General features: G+C 45.6%; 1 protein-coding gene across 6 annotated transcripts; it reads right to left on the bottom strand.

The window, feature by feature from the left end:
* Positions 1–629: 629 nt before the first annotated feature.
* On the bottom strand, positions 630–13,887 carry LOC140524379 (membrane-spanning 4-domains subfamily A member 12-like). 6 transcript variants are annotated; one of them, XM_072638765.1, is made up of 10 exons: positions 13,798–13,887; positions 13,071–13,257; positions 11,243–11,339; positions 9,073–9,128; positions 7,358–7,498; positions 6,946–7,089; positions 4,890–4,946; positions 4,528–4,647; positions 2,043–2,175; positions 630–987 (listed from the first exon to the last, which is right to left on the bottom strand). In XM_072638765.1, the coding sequence occupies exons 3-9, from the start codon at positions 11,298–11,300 to the stop codon at positions 2,065–2,067; spliced, it is 687 nt and encodes a 228-aa protein (XP_072494866.1). In that variant the 5' UTR covers positions 11,301–11,339; positions 13,071–13,257; positions 13,798–13,887; the 3' UTR covers positions 630–987; positions 2,043–2,064. The 6 variants fall into 6 exon arrangements, with proteins under 6 accessions (XP_072494866.1, XP_072494864.1, XP_072494865.1 ...); XM_072638763.1 differs by having other exon boundaries at positions 13,783–13,865; XM_072638764.1 differs by lacking the exon at positions 13,798–13,887 and adding an exon at positions 13,582–13,776.
* Positions 13,888–13,928: the final 41 nt, after the last annotated feature.

Below are 13,928 nucleotides of genomic sequence, written 5' to 3'. Positions count from 1 at the left end.
TCTTACAGCAATCCTGAGAGGCAGATAATCTAAGGACTATTATTATTTTACAGATGAAGAAACTGAGGCTGTGAGTAGTAAGAAGTGACTTGCCTATGGGCACCAAGCTAATCAGGATCAGAGGTAGGATTTGAACCAAGAGCTACCTTGATAACATGTCCAGCTCTCTATCCAAGGCAGGTATGTATGTGGGGAGGATGGAATGAAAGCTTCCTTACCTTCATTCAGGTTTTTCCCTTTCCCCAACCTGAGGTAGTCACTTAGAATCACAAAGTACTTACCTGTACACACCAAGAAAGATTCTAGTTCCAATGTAATCTAATTCTACTTTGGACATCTAGATGGCTCAGTGGATAGAGTCTTGGAGTTAAGAAGAATGGAGTCGAAATCCAGCTGCCTCAGACACTTACTAGCTGTGTGACCCTGGGCAAGTCACTCTACCTCTGTTTGCCTCAGTTTCCTCATCTTTAAAAAAATGGGGATAATAATAGCACCTACCTCCAAAGCTTGTTGCGAGGATCAAAGGACAAAAGTTTAGTACAGTGCCTGGCTATACATATTAAGTGCTATATAAATGTTGTTATTAATCACCCATCTTTTTCCCATTAAATATTACAAGAAAAGCAAACTGTCTTCATTTCACTTTTATTGAACAGGAAAAAAAACAGGAAAAAAATTTAGAAAAGACACTGTTAATGTTTTCAAATAGCTGCCCGTGTTTCAGTTCTCCCTTCATTCTTTCTTGGGAGTCCTAGTGGTTTTCTTAGCTTTTAAATGCTACATGATCTCAGTCATCTGACTGTGCTTGTCAACAAGCCCTGGATGGAGAGCCTGGGTTGAAGCCTTTCTGAGGGGAGAGGGTGGCGGCTACTCTGGCTACACAGTTTTGCATCAAAAGGGCAGCCCCAGGTTGCGGCAGCCTCAGATACTGTCCTTTCTTCCAAGTGGAGTCTTCAATGCTCAGATCTGGGCACCTTTGAGAGGGGTCTGAAAGGACAAGACAGAAAGAGTCTTCTATCATCACTGGCCCTCACCCAGGGACCCCTTACCCCATCACATAAGCAGGAGGTGGCACAGGACAGTGAAAAGACTTACTTGTCCTGGGTTTCAATCCCGCTCTGCTGCTTAGAATCATAGAGCTTGAGCTGAAAGGGACTTTATAAGTCATTTAGTTTACTCCTTTCATTTTACAGAGGAGGAAACTGAGGCAAAGATGTGCCCAGGGTCACATCTGATCCCTTCTGAGGATTTGAACTGAGGTCCTGTGACTCAGGGGTGAAAACCTTGCCTCCCTCCTGGCTGCACAGCCTTGGGCAAATCCTTTCCATATCTGAACTTCATAAACTTCATTAACATAAAATGGGAGTTGAATTAGATGACTCCTAAGGCCCCTCCCAGCTCTGACAGTCTCTGTTCTAAGGTCCCTCTCAGCTCAGCCTAGGATCCCTCAAGAACACAAGTTGGTGGAATTAAATTGCATTGACCCTTGTGAAGTCATTATTATTCCCATTTTGCAAATGAGGAAACTGAGGCTTGAAGCTAGTCAGTGACTGCTTAGTTGATTGCATTTGTTACATAGGAACCTCATGGGTTTTTTTGTTTTAATTTAGTTTTGGACCAGAAATAGCAGCACCCTTTCTCCTTTTTCACTAAAGGAAGTTTGGCACTAGGACTTCTTGTCTGGGATTCCTTTATATGATTGTATTATAGATCAGTAGAAAGTGGGTCAGAGCTTCCTAAGTAGTAGGTAGGTGGCTTGGGTTCAAGCCCCAGCTCTGCTACAAACACCCTATGTGACCTTGGCTAAGTCACTTAACTTTCTGGGATCTCAGTTTCTCCCACTGTAAAACAAGGCAGTTAGCCTACATAGCCTCTGATGGGCTCTCTCAGCTCTGGTATCCCAGCAGAGGGAAGACTAGAGGTCAGGGCCATGAGCTTGTCTTTGAAAGAACCCTGACAGAGTGCCAATCCCTTCTGCTTTCCCCGAGAGGAAGGAGTCTAGACCATTTCTATCTCCCTGCCCTCCCCTCAACCTCACTTGCCAGAGAGGAAGGAAACATTCATTCAATTGGAGTAAAAGACGGCTTTGTGGTTCCATTTGAGGACCGTCCACGAGACGAAGATGTAGAAGATGGTATAGATGAACAGATAATCTGAAAGCAATTTACCAGAGCGCTGAAAAAGGAAGAGAAAGAACTCATTTCTTTTACTTGTCTGCATGTGGCTCAGTGATCACCAAGTGCCGCAGCCAGGGGAGTCAGGGGAGTCGAGCTGGAAGGGACTTCGGGGACCCCAGAGCCAACGGGGAGCCACTCTCCAGCATCGCCATCGTCAGCAAACCTGCCCCTCCTCTTCGCAGGTCACCACCACCTGCCTTTTCACATGTTTGTTTTGTCTCCCAGACTAGACCATAACCTCCAGGATAACAGGGGTCTGAGCCTCTGCGTCCGCTAAGGTGAAAGGTTCACTCCTCTAATTCGCTAATTTTACAGATGGGAAAACTGAAGCCCAGAGAAATTCAATTATTTTCCCCAAGATCACACAAGTAGTGAAAGATAGGGCACCAGAGACAGAATGAAGCGGAATTTAAGCCCCTTCTATGTGCCAGGCAGGACAGAGGCTTTTTCTCCTGTGCTGTACTTCTTTGATGCAGGATTTGGGATTTCTAAGATCACAGATCAAGGTGTGGAACCAACCCCAGAGGCCAACTAGCCCAACCCCTTCACTTTACTGCTGAGGAGACTGAGGCAGAGGTGGAGAGGGCAAGTGATTTTTCCAAGGCCACACAGTAATAGAAGTGAGACTCGAACAATCAAAAAATGACCCTTTTTCCATGTCCCTGCTTCTCTCCTGCCCCTCTGAGATCAAACAGGATGAATTTCTTTCCTGCACCAGCCCTCTCACTACTTGAGGGCAGCCCTCATGCCACCCTACAAGTTCCCAACTGCTTTGGGCAACCCTCATATGGCATGAGCTTGGGGCCCTCCACTAGGCTGGCCACTGGCCTCTGGCCACTTTCTTTCCACCCAATCAATCTTTATTTTCTGTGTGCTCAGGGTCCCTGACATCACAGGCAGCAGGGAACCACTGTGAGTTTCCACAGGAGAGAGAAATACAGGTTTTAAAAACATATCTTTGATAAGACGTTATGTGAGAACTATTTCAGTTTCCAAAATGAAAGCTTTCTTTTGTTTAAGGGGGAAAAGAAGGGAAGGAAGCTTGGGAATAAGCAGCTACTATATGCCAGGTGATTCCCTAAGTACTGTTTACAAATATTTTCTCATATGATCCTCACCACCACCCTGGGGCTTATTTTACAGTTGATGAAACAGAGGCAGGTAGGAACCTGTTGGGGAAACTGTGCCCAGGGTCACTCAGCTAGTAAATGTCTGAGACTGGATTTGAACTTGTTTTCCTGACTCCATACCCAGCATTCTATGCACTACGGTGCCATGTAGGTACTGTTTACCCTTCCTCTTTCCCCCAGTGGATAGAGGTAGGCTTATCAAATTTTGCAGATGACCCAAAGGCAAGAAGGATAATTGACAATAGAGTCAGGAATCCTGATGGGACACTGGGTCAAAGGGGATAAGGGGTTAAAAGGGATTAATGTGGAATTTTGGACTTGGGTACAAAAAACCAACTTCATAAGGAAGCAGTTTGTCTGAAAAACAAAAACAGAACAAAAAAAAACAAACAAACCCAAAGTAAAGCCCAGGGTCCTAATGGACCCTAAGCACACTAGAAGTCAGGCATGTGGGATGGCATTTGTGAAAAGGAATGAAATCTCTGGTTTCCAGAGAGGGAACAGGCTGAGATTAATGAAGCAGCCCTTCTGTATCCTCCTCCCCTATCTCCCTACCCTCCATGGATTCTCCACACACCTACATGTGGACATGGCATCTGACCTGATGAGGTGGAGGAGAATGGCAGTCTTTAGGGTTTAGGTCTTCAGCACCAAGCCCAACAATGCTTGTGTAAATAGATTGACTAGGAAGGTGATAGTCCCACTGCCCTCACTAGAGCACAGTGGGAGTATTAGGTTCAGTCAATTTGTGGAGGGATTTTGATCAGTTGGAGAGAGCCACTATCACCAGGGTTCTGAAGGTACTGGAGCTCATACCATATAGGAATCCATAGAAGGAACCAGGAGTGTTTATCTTGCACCAGAAGAGACTTGGAGTTTGGGGGAGGGAGCAGGATAGCTGCATCCAGAGCTACCCCATGCAAAGGAGAAGACTGTTATGCTTGAACTCAAGGATAGACCTAGGAGTAATAGGTTCAAGTTCCCAATGAGCAGGAAGAACCCAAAGGTCCAGTGGCCCACTGTCCATTCCTACTTTCCTTGTCATTATTCCTCCCAGAAACAAGTGTCAAATGGACCTGGATTCTTAGGAAGGAAGAGAGCCAGGAAACTAAACTAACTAACCAGAGGAAATCCCCCTGCTGGGGTTCCCTGCCAGGCTCATTCCATCTTCCAACACATCTTCAGACATGGAGGCCTGCCCAGTGAACCAGCTTACTTACCTCAGGCCAATTACGTTCCATAGACTCAGGATTATAACTAAGAAACTCAATGATTAACGTGATCAGCCCGTAGATGGAATAAATGATGCCAATGACGTTTATTCCCACTGTAATCTTTCCCTGCAAAGGACATGACCAAGATGATATTGACCATGGGCAGGATGGGCAGCCTGCCCAGCCTCCTCAGCACCAGTCCCTGCCTTCTAGGCGAAGTCTTGCAAGAAGAGACACTCCCTCTCCAGGACTCTGTTGACTCAGATCAATAGCTGTCTTTTCCCACAACTGCCCTAGAGGTGGGTCTCCCTGCCAGAGGGGTAGGTCAGAGCTAGAAGGATTTTTTAAGGACAAACATCTGGACTTACCAGAGAACGCAGACGCTTTTTCTCTGTGATTATGGCAAGAGTTCCTGACATAACATTCTAGGTAGAAAACATACATGTGCATGTGCGTGCATGTACACACACACATACACACACACAAGCACGAATCAGTTACATGTATCACCTGTAGATTTTCCTTCTTCATCTGCCTTTACCAGTATCAAAAGACTCAGAATTCTGTGGAGAGTCAGGCACACCTTTGACTTTCCAGGTGATATAGGGTATTCTAGCTGGACAGACCAGGACTGACAGGGGGTGTGGCATGGGGGGAGGAGGCAATGCAGAAATCACCCCACTGGGGACTTTAGAGCCACATAAGACCTTACAGGTCATTTGGGCCAACTCCTTCATTTTACAGGTAAGGAAACTGAGGCCCAGAGAGAAAAGTAGCATGTTCTAGGTCATACAGGTAGCAGGTAGGTGAGCTTTGATTTGTAACTAAGTCCCTTGAATCTGATCTGTGGCTCTTGGTACTCTGTACACCTGATAAAGCCAGCCTACTTTAAAAAAACCCTGCAAAACAACAATGTTTTTTTTAATTGCCAGGGGAAATACTACTGTGGGAGAGGGGAAGGGGCAGGCCCAGCTTGCAAGGGGAGCTCAGGGCAGAGGCCTGAGAACTTTCAGTGACTCAGCCCTAACTCACCAGGGGTCTTAGGCTTCTTCTTTGAAGGCAAGCTTTTCTTTTGGGGGATTCTTTCTCTGAACCCCTAGAGCCTGGTCCAATGCCTGGTCAGCTAGTATGTTTAGTGGGGACATAGACAAATGGTCAAAGGAAGAAAGGACCATCTATCCAGTGAAGTAATCTATCTAAGACCCCTCATTTTTCTCCAGAGGATTCAAGGTCCAGGTTTCAGATGGAACTTGCTCAAAGTCATACTGGTTGTAGTTGGAGGAGAGATTTAAATTCAGATCTTTTGAATCCTGAGCCCATGCACAAATGCTAGTCAGACTGATTGAGTTTTGGAAGCCAGGGCTTCCACAGCAACCTGGAGTCAGGTCTTGTAACACAGGGCCCTGGAAGCTCAGGGCTCACAACTTAAGAGATACCTCTTTCACAGGTTGGGAGGAAGGTCACTGCTTTGGAGCAGATCTCCAAGGGGGCTCCAAGGGCATGGGAAAATAAGATTTTCTGTTTTTGAAAAAAAAAAAGGGGGGGGGGAGGCTAAGGTATGTCTCTGGGGGTGGGGGAGGCTGAGAGTGGGAGGAAGGCTAGGGGAACTTAGGTACTACTTTGTGCTACAATGTGCCAAGGGCTTTTTACAAATATTATCTCATTTGAGACTCACTACAACTCTGAGAAAGAGGTGCTATTATTTTTCCCCATTTTACATGTCAGGAGACTGACACAGACAGAGATGTAGTGACGCGCACAGGGCCACACACCTAGAAAGTGTCAGAGCTGGAATTTGGGCACCATTATAAGTCAATTTCAGGGCTGCCTTCCCGTTTCACTTCCCCCAGAAGAACCAGAGCAGGCTGTACTCTGGACTTGTGATTTCACTGGTATTGGGGACTTTCATCTGAACAAACTCCCTCTACCAACATAGGTCTCCACCGTTGCAATTTCTAACCTTACAGAGCTGCTGAGAGCGATGATGGGTGAAGTTACTTGCCAGGGCCACTCAGGTGTCAGAGGCAGCCTTTGAGCTCAGGTTGCCCTGGAAGATAGGCCTTCTTGGCTTCCAAAATGGCTCTCGAACCCCCCACACTACCTCTGAACAAGATCATCTTTTCTATTGCTTCTGACAAGCGGTCATTCAGCTTTGACTTCAAGACCTTCAGTGATGTGCAACTCATTACCTCCAGAGGCAGCCTGTTCCATTTTTTTTCCAGACAGCTCTCAGTGCTAGGAAGTTCTTCCTGACACGGAGCCTAAATTCTTGCACCTTGTACCTCTCATTCATAATTCTGGGTCAAGGAGAACAAATCTAGTCCCTCTTTTAATGGGGGCTTGCCATGTTTATTCCCCTAGAGATAAGACCATTATAGTCTAATCAAATGTCTATCAATAACAGCAAGGCCTTGGGCTACTTACAATAACCGCTGAAATTAATGGATATTTTGCATTCAAAATAAAAGTTTTGTAATTTGGATCAGTCCCAGCAAACTGGGTTATTTGGATATAGTACCACAGGCCGCCCAAGAGCAGATGAAATATGCCGATGTTGATTTGGAGAGTCTGTGGGAAAAGAAAGTCATCAGTCTGGGACAGAAGCCAGGATGCCCGCCCAGCCCAGAGAGAGATAGAAGACAGCCCAAGGGTGGGACCAGCTGAGGCACTGGGATTGTCCCGTGGCTTGTCCCTCCCATAAGGGTGGGTCCATTCCTTTGTTCTTGAGGAACTAGGCTCCACCGCCAAGGCCGGAGGGCCATTTACCAAGGATATTGTCCATGGCCAATGAGCTGGGCAGTCCCTCCCCGCTCCTGCCATAACCTTTGAATCTTACTTGTGGTTTAGGGGTGTGGAAAGGGCATAGACTCAGGAGGATTCCAGGCCTAGAGGGCAGGAAGGAACCGTAGAGACCCTTAGCCTGAGTGCTCTCATTGTACAGAGGAGGATCTGAAGAATTCTCAGTGCAGTGCTGGTCCTGGAGACCCCATAAGATCCCATCAGCCTCTGCGACCCCAGCTCAGGACCCCTCTGGGACACCCTTGACTTCAATGCTTTGCCCCAGGATTAGGGGCTTTTCCTGCCTGTCCTCCCTTTTAATTTCCTTTTGCCTTTTGTCTTCCCCCATTAGATCTTTGCAGGCAGGGATTGTCTTTCTTTTTTCATATTTGTAATTCCAGAGCTTAATACAGTGCCCAGCACACAGCAGGGACTTAATCAATGTTTACTGACTGTTAACTATTGACGCTGGTTTTCCAGGTCACTTAACCTCTGTCTGCCTCAGTTTCTTCAATTTTAAGATGGAGACAATAATAGTACCTACTGCGCAGGGTTGTCATGAGGATCAAGAGAGATCATATGTGTAAAGCCAGCAGAGTTCCTGGCAAACAGTAGGGGTTTAATCAGTGCTAGTTCCCTTCCCTCTCCTTCCCCATTAACCCTCTAGGAGCCCAGCTTATCAGAAGAGATGATACAAGCCTATAATTCTACACAAGGTGAATGGTCGGGGGTGGGGTGGGGTGGGGTGGGGAGTGGGGAACCAGCCCTCAGAATCTGCTGGGTGTGGGGTAGGGGGTAGATCCTGAATGGGACCAACTCAATAGCTTCTATCCACACAGAACAACGAAACTGGAACCGATGCATTCTGGCCCGTCTTTCCTCATCTGTAGTATGAGGTAACTGTGGGGAGGTGAGGGCCAGGAGCCAGGATTCAAGTACTTTTGTGTGTGTCCCCGGCCCTTTGGCAGCCCTTCAGAGAATAAACTTTTCAATGTATAAAAGTAAACTCCGTAAGATTCCAAATGAAGCCAATTATTTTGAAATAAGTGTGTGCAAATATATATATACACACATATGTATATACATACACCTGTTTTTGATAGCTATATTTATATATTTTAATATATACTTAGCTGTGTGTGTGTGTGTGTATATATATATACATATATATATGTACATAAACACATATAAATAAAGCAAGGTCACAGACTGCAGGTGAAGAAGCCTTGGACTAGTGATCTCCATGTTTCTATTTCTAAAAACCCATTTTCTAAGATTTTCCTTTTGCTACTCTTCCTCCCCCCATCCCATGATAAATGACATACAGTAAAATCAGTCTCTTTTGCAGCATAAGTTTTCCCCTGGAACAGGAAGGTGCTCTCAACCCAATTTTTTTTTTTTGTTGCTTTCCAAACAAAATGAAACCATGAGGGCTCTTCCTAGGATGACAGAACTTACAGAGCCTACCTATCTGACTTTACTACATACACATATAGGTACATATTTCTTTCTACACAGATATGTGTAGATACACATGTGTGTATCTATACACTTATTTATATGTATATGTGTGACTAGGTATAAATTCATGATTACAGCTTGTCTATTTTACCCATAAGCTATAAGAGGCATTTCCCATTTCTATCAGTCAGCCAGGGACATCGGGCACTGTAAATGCTTTTTTGAAGTCATGAATGATCTGAAGGCTTTGACTCTGCCTTCCACCCCCTCGATCCTGGGCACAATCCCCGTAAGATCTTCACCCTCACTTACCCCCAAAATACGGCTTTCTTCTTGTAAAAGGATATAGTCATAGACTTCCACTGAATCTGAGAAGCAGAAGAGAAGGACAGTGACTGGGATGAGATAATGTGACTGAGGTTTTCATTGAATCGAAACCAGTGAAGCACATTTTAAATCAAGGCATTTGACTTTCAACTGAACAGATGTGTTGGAACAAACAAGGTCCTGAATTCTGGACACTTCTAGACAGAGTAATGAAAATTCTATTGCTGCCTTCCATTCCCACTCCCCAGTTTTCACCATCTTTCAATTCCCTTCAAACTGGCTTTTGTGCTAAGCCAAAGACATCATCCTGCTGGCCAAACCCCACAGTCCTCCCTAAATCTAGATCTTTGCAAACCCTCCCCCACAACACTGTGCCTTCTACTTGGGGGCTCAACAAATGTTTTTGGAAAGGAAAAATGAATTCCGAAATAGTCTCTGATTTGATCCTGCCTTCTAGAAACTGTCCTCTGTTCTCCTGTTCCTCTCCTGAACCGAGGAATTCTTAATCTTCCTTTAAAGCAGAAGTTCTTAACATCTGTTGGCCTCTTGGTGAAGCCCATGTGTGGCCCCTTCTCAGAATCATGTCTTTAAATCCATCCAATAAAATACATAGGGTGACAAAGGTAGCCAAAAGTGTGGAAACAGTTATCAAAGCCTTTTAAAAGAAATGTCACTGATCCCATTTTCCCCTACGGCTCCTCCTGGAAGCCTTCCGAGATCTTTGCCAGCGCTTTCCCACAGTCACAGGGTGACTGTGCTTGGCCACAGCCATTTTGTCTTCTGATCACCCCTCTTGGCTTCTTGTTTCCTTAAAGAGACTGAAAATCCCGGAGAGCAGGGGCAACGTTGTCTTATCTAAACTTACTCTTTCTTCTGGTGCCTGGCCCAGTAGTGCTATACAAACCAGATACTTAGGCTCTGTTTCCTCAACTTTCCTGCGACCTTGAGGGCAGTAACTATTTCATTTTTGTATGTCCAGTGCATGGCATACAGCAGGTGCTTAATAAATGCTTGCATGCTTGATTTCTGGACGCTTCTCTTTCTGTTTCTGGAGGCTTCTTCCTTCTTTCTTCCTCTTTCTCCCTTGCCCCCCCCCCCCTTCTCTCTCTCTCTCTCTCTCTGTTTCTTCCTCTCCCCTTCTCCTCCTTGCTAACTCTCTTTCTCTCTCCTCCACCCCCCCCCACTTTATACCTGTAGGCAGTTGCCAGGAAAGTCCTACTCCTCAAACTCTTCTCTCTTTCCACTTACTACTTTGGGGATTACTCTCTCACATGCACACGCACGCGCACACACGCACACACGATGCCATTTTCATGTTCCCTAAACACCAGAGAAGGATAACAAAGTGCCTTCCAGGTGCCAGGCACTGGGCTAAGTGCTTCTAAAAAATATTATCTGATTCAATCACCACAAATCTACAAGATAGATGCTGTTACCATCTCCATTTTACATTTGAGGAGACTGAGGCAGATATGAGGCAACTAGTTGGTGCCATTGCACTTCAGACAGAGTGCCAGGTCTGGAGTCAGGAAGACCTGAGTTCAAATCTGGCCTTGAACACTTCCTAGCTGTGTGACCCTGAGCAAATCACTTCACCCTGTTTGCCTCAGTTTCCTCATCTATAAAATGAACTGGAAAAGGACGACTCCGGTATCTTTGTCAAGAAAACCCCGAATGTAATCACAAAGAGTTGGACACAAGTGAAAACGAGTGAACAAGAGGCAGATAGTGATTAAGTGACTTGCTCGCTTACACAGGTAGTGTCAGCGTGACTACAAGCCTAGAACTCTGTGCACTGCAGTGGTCACTATAGTGATCACTATGCAGTCTCCCACCTCTGCCTTCGCTTCATTCCTGGAAAGCCTTCCCTACCTTGGAGGTTTAGCACCAGACCTTTTCTGACTCTACACTCCTTCTGAGAGGTGGGGGAACCAGGTGGAGGTGGGGTGGGGTGGGGTGAGGGCTGTTCTATCTTTGTCCAAACACTGTCTAGCTTCCTGCTGAGCATAGAAGAGACATTTAAATGACTGCTTTGGTGAATTACAAAGAAAATATGAGCTGAAATCTGCTTTTCCATAACCCACCAGTCTCAGTTTTACCCAAGCAGAAAAACTCTGCTACATCATAGCCCTCTGGATACCTGAAGACAGCCTACCTGTCCATCTCCATGAGAGACCTCTGGACATCTGAAGAAAGCTCTCCTGCCCATCCATATCACAGGCCTCTGGATATCTTGAAGGCAGCTCCCCTATCTGCAAGAGAGACCTCTGGATAATGGAAGACAGCTCCCTTGTCCATCTGTAATAGGCCTCCAGTTATCTGAATCCAGTTATCTCATGCCCCTCGCTCCCTGCCCCAGATTTCTCTTTTTCAGGTTAAACATCCACAATTTGCACATTACCTGTATGCTGGATAGTGATAATGTTTAATATAAAATTTTAGAATAATCTCTTTGTTCTCTCTGAAGCAAACTCAGAGGGTGCCTCTTCCTATGTCAACAAAGCCAGCCAAGGCTGACTCTACATTCCTTAAGAGACCTTTAACCTAAGACACTATCTTGAATAATGGGACATTTTCCATATCTTAATATTTGTAGACATATACTATGTTATGGCATGTTAATGGTAAAGAAAATATAGACATCTTAGGTCGTAATTTCTACTGAACTTTGTTTACCCTTTCCTATGTCAGTTATCTGTTTAGGGCAGGAAGCCTGCCACTCACTAGTGGTGGGATTTCCTTATCACCGAGACATATGTTTATCCAGTCTGGAATCCCAAGGCCTGACCAACATTGCTTTGTTAATTGTCCTGTCTTACTGAATTTACAATTTGCTCAATTAGGAGAGTTCCTTTCTCACAGCAAAATGTATATAAGCCAGAAGATTTCTGCACTGGGTAGCCAGAACATTTCTGGCTCCATAATGCATTATGTTACTGTTTTCTTTAATAGGGAATTGATTAATTAATTAAATCATAAAATGTACGCATTTAGCCATGTTGCCTTTTCTTAACAAAGTTTTCAGGTCAACAATAGTATGTCCTTTTGATTTGTTTTAGGACTAAATCTGAGGGAGAACTCAGTAAGGAATCACCATGTGTAAAGCCAATGCAGATCAACAGCCATTCTGCAATTTATTGCCCTAGGGAGTCAATGGGTCACTGTTAGGGGAAGGGACTTGCCCAGGGTCTCCAAGCCTGAAATTTGCAGGAAATGACCCAGGTCTGTCTGACTCCAAGGGCAGTTCTTTGCCCACATTACTATGCCAGGGTATCCCTTATACAGTCAAGCATCACAAAGTAATTATGATTAATTAGAGTTTGAGTTGGTAAGGAAGATGGAGTGTGAAGTGAAATTCCAAAATGAGTAACGCTTGGATTCTGGAAAAGCAAATGTGGTTTTCTTACTTGTAAGGGAGACTGTGACCTAAGCTAACAAGAGCAGCTAGAACCCTAGGAGAGCAGCTCTCTAATAAAGTAGCGGAGATGGCACTGATGTCACTCAGTGGGAATGAAATTCCTTCCCTTCACTTCAGTGAAATTACTGGTCCGATAAAACTAAACAAACAAATAAAAAGGGGGGGAAACATTACCAGAAAGCAAGAATACAATTTTTTTTGACTATTCCTTTTCCTCAAACCAGTGACCTTGGGCATCCAAGGAAATTCCCAGATCAAAGCTGGGGGGTCACTTTTTAGTTGCGTGATGGTGGTCAGGAGTGCAGCAAATTTGGAAAACTGATTCTAGGCCATTCTAGAGGAACCCCAAAGAGCCTGCCTGAAGGATGCATTTCAAAAAATGGATCTTTAAATTCAAAGCCAATTTCAAAATTGATCAAACAATGTCCAAACGTGTTTTTTACTGAACAGAAAGAATTTGAAATGCAACATGGCAGAAATGTGAGCATTGGATTAAGGACCAAGATCAACCCAAATCAAGAGTAAACTAGGGAGGTCTAGCCTTCCTTGAACAATTCATGCCTACCACTTTAGGGCTATGCAGATCGCCTGGAAAAACTTGTGATCCTGCCTGAGGTCTCCTTTCGGTTTCCCGTGTATCCAAGCATCCAGAATACAGACAGCTACTGGGACCCCATCAAAACCAGGGACTTCGAAGGCGGATGCTTTGATTCATTCGGCTTCGTATGCTTCGGGTGGTCAGAGACTGGGACCTCAAAGGAAAGAAAGAGGAGCCTTTGAGAAGAGGTTGTTTGGGACTGGGCAACTGGAGGGCTCCAGAAGCCCAGGGGCAATAGTCCTTCCCATCTTCCTGCCGCCTAGGTTGTCCTCTGCTTCAGGCAGAATTGGGACTCGGGTTCGAATCAGACACTAGCTGTGTGACCGAGACCGCGCTCTACTTTATCCCCAAGGTCCCTGTCCTGATCTAAATGCTGAGATTCTGTCCTAGAGCCAAACTATCGAAATGGATAGGCAGTCACAATCTCTCTAGGTCTTAGATTCTGCTGCTGTAAAATGAGGGGTTGGACCCGACTAACCTGGACCATCTGGGAAAACATTGGGGGGGGAGGCGGGGGCGAGATAGGGGGGAGAAATCAAAGATGCTCAGAGCCAGGGTTATGAGGAATTTGGGGACACCCTGCCAGCTTCCTGTCCCAGACGCGTCTCCATGTTAGTCCAGAGGCTAAGAAAATCCCTCTGGGTAAAGCCCGGGACTGGGTTAACGTCGCCCCACTAACCAACCGCCACCATACCGACGAAGTCCCGCAGGAAACCCCGGAGCGTAGGGAGAGCGCGAGCACGTCCCTTGTGGGGGCGCCGGGTGAGAAGGGGCTCTGCCTAGTCTTGAGCGCCCACCCAATGACAGATAGGGGAGGTGACACCT

This window comes from Notamacropus eugenii, chromosome 2 (assembly GCF_028372415.1).
Source record: "Notamacropus eugenii isolate mMacEug1 chromosome 2, mMacEug1.pri_v2, whole genome shotgun sequence".
Classification (NCBI taxonomy): domain Eukaryota; kingdom Metazoa; phylum Chordata; class Mammalia; order Diprotodontia; family Macropodidae; genus Notamacropus; species Notamacropus eugenii.
This window is presented reverse-complemented; position numbering and strand designations above follow the sequence as displayed.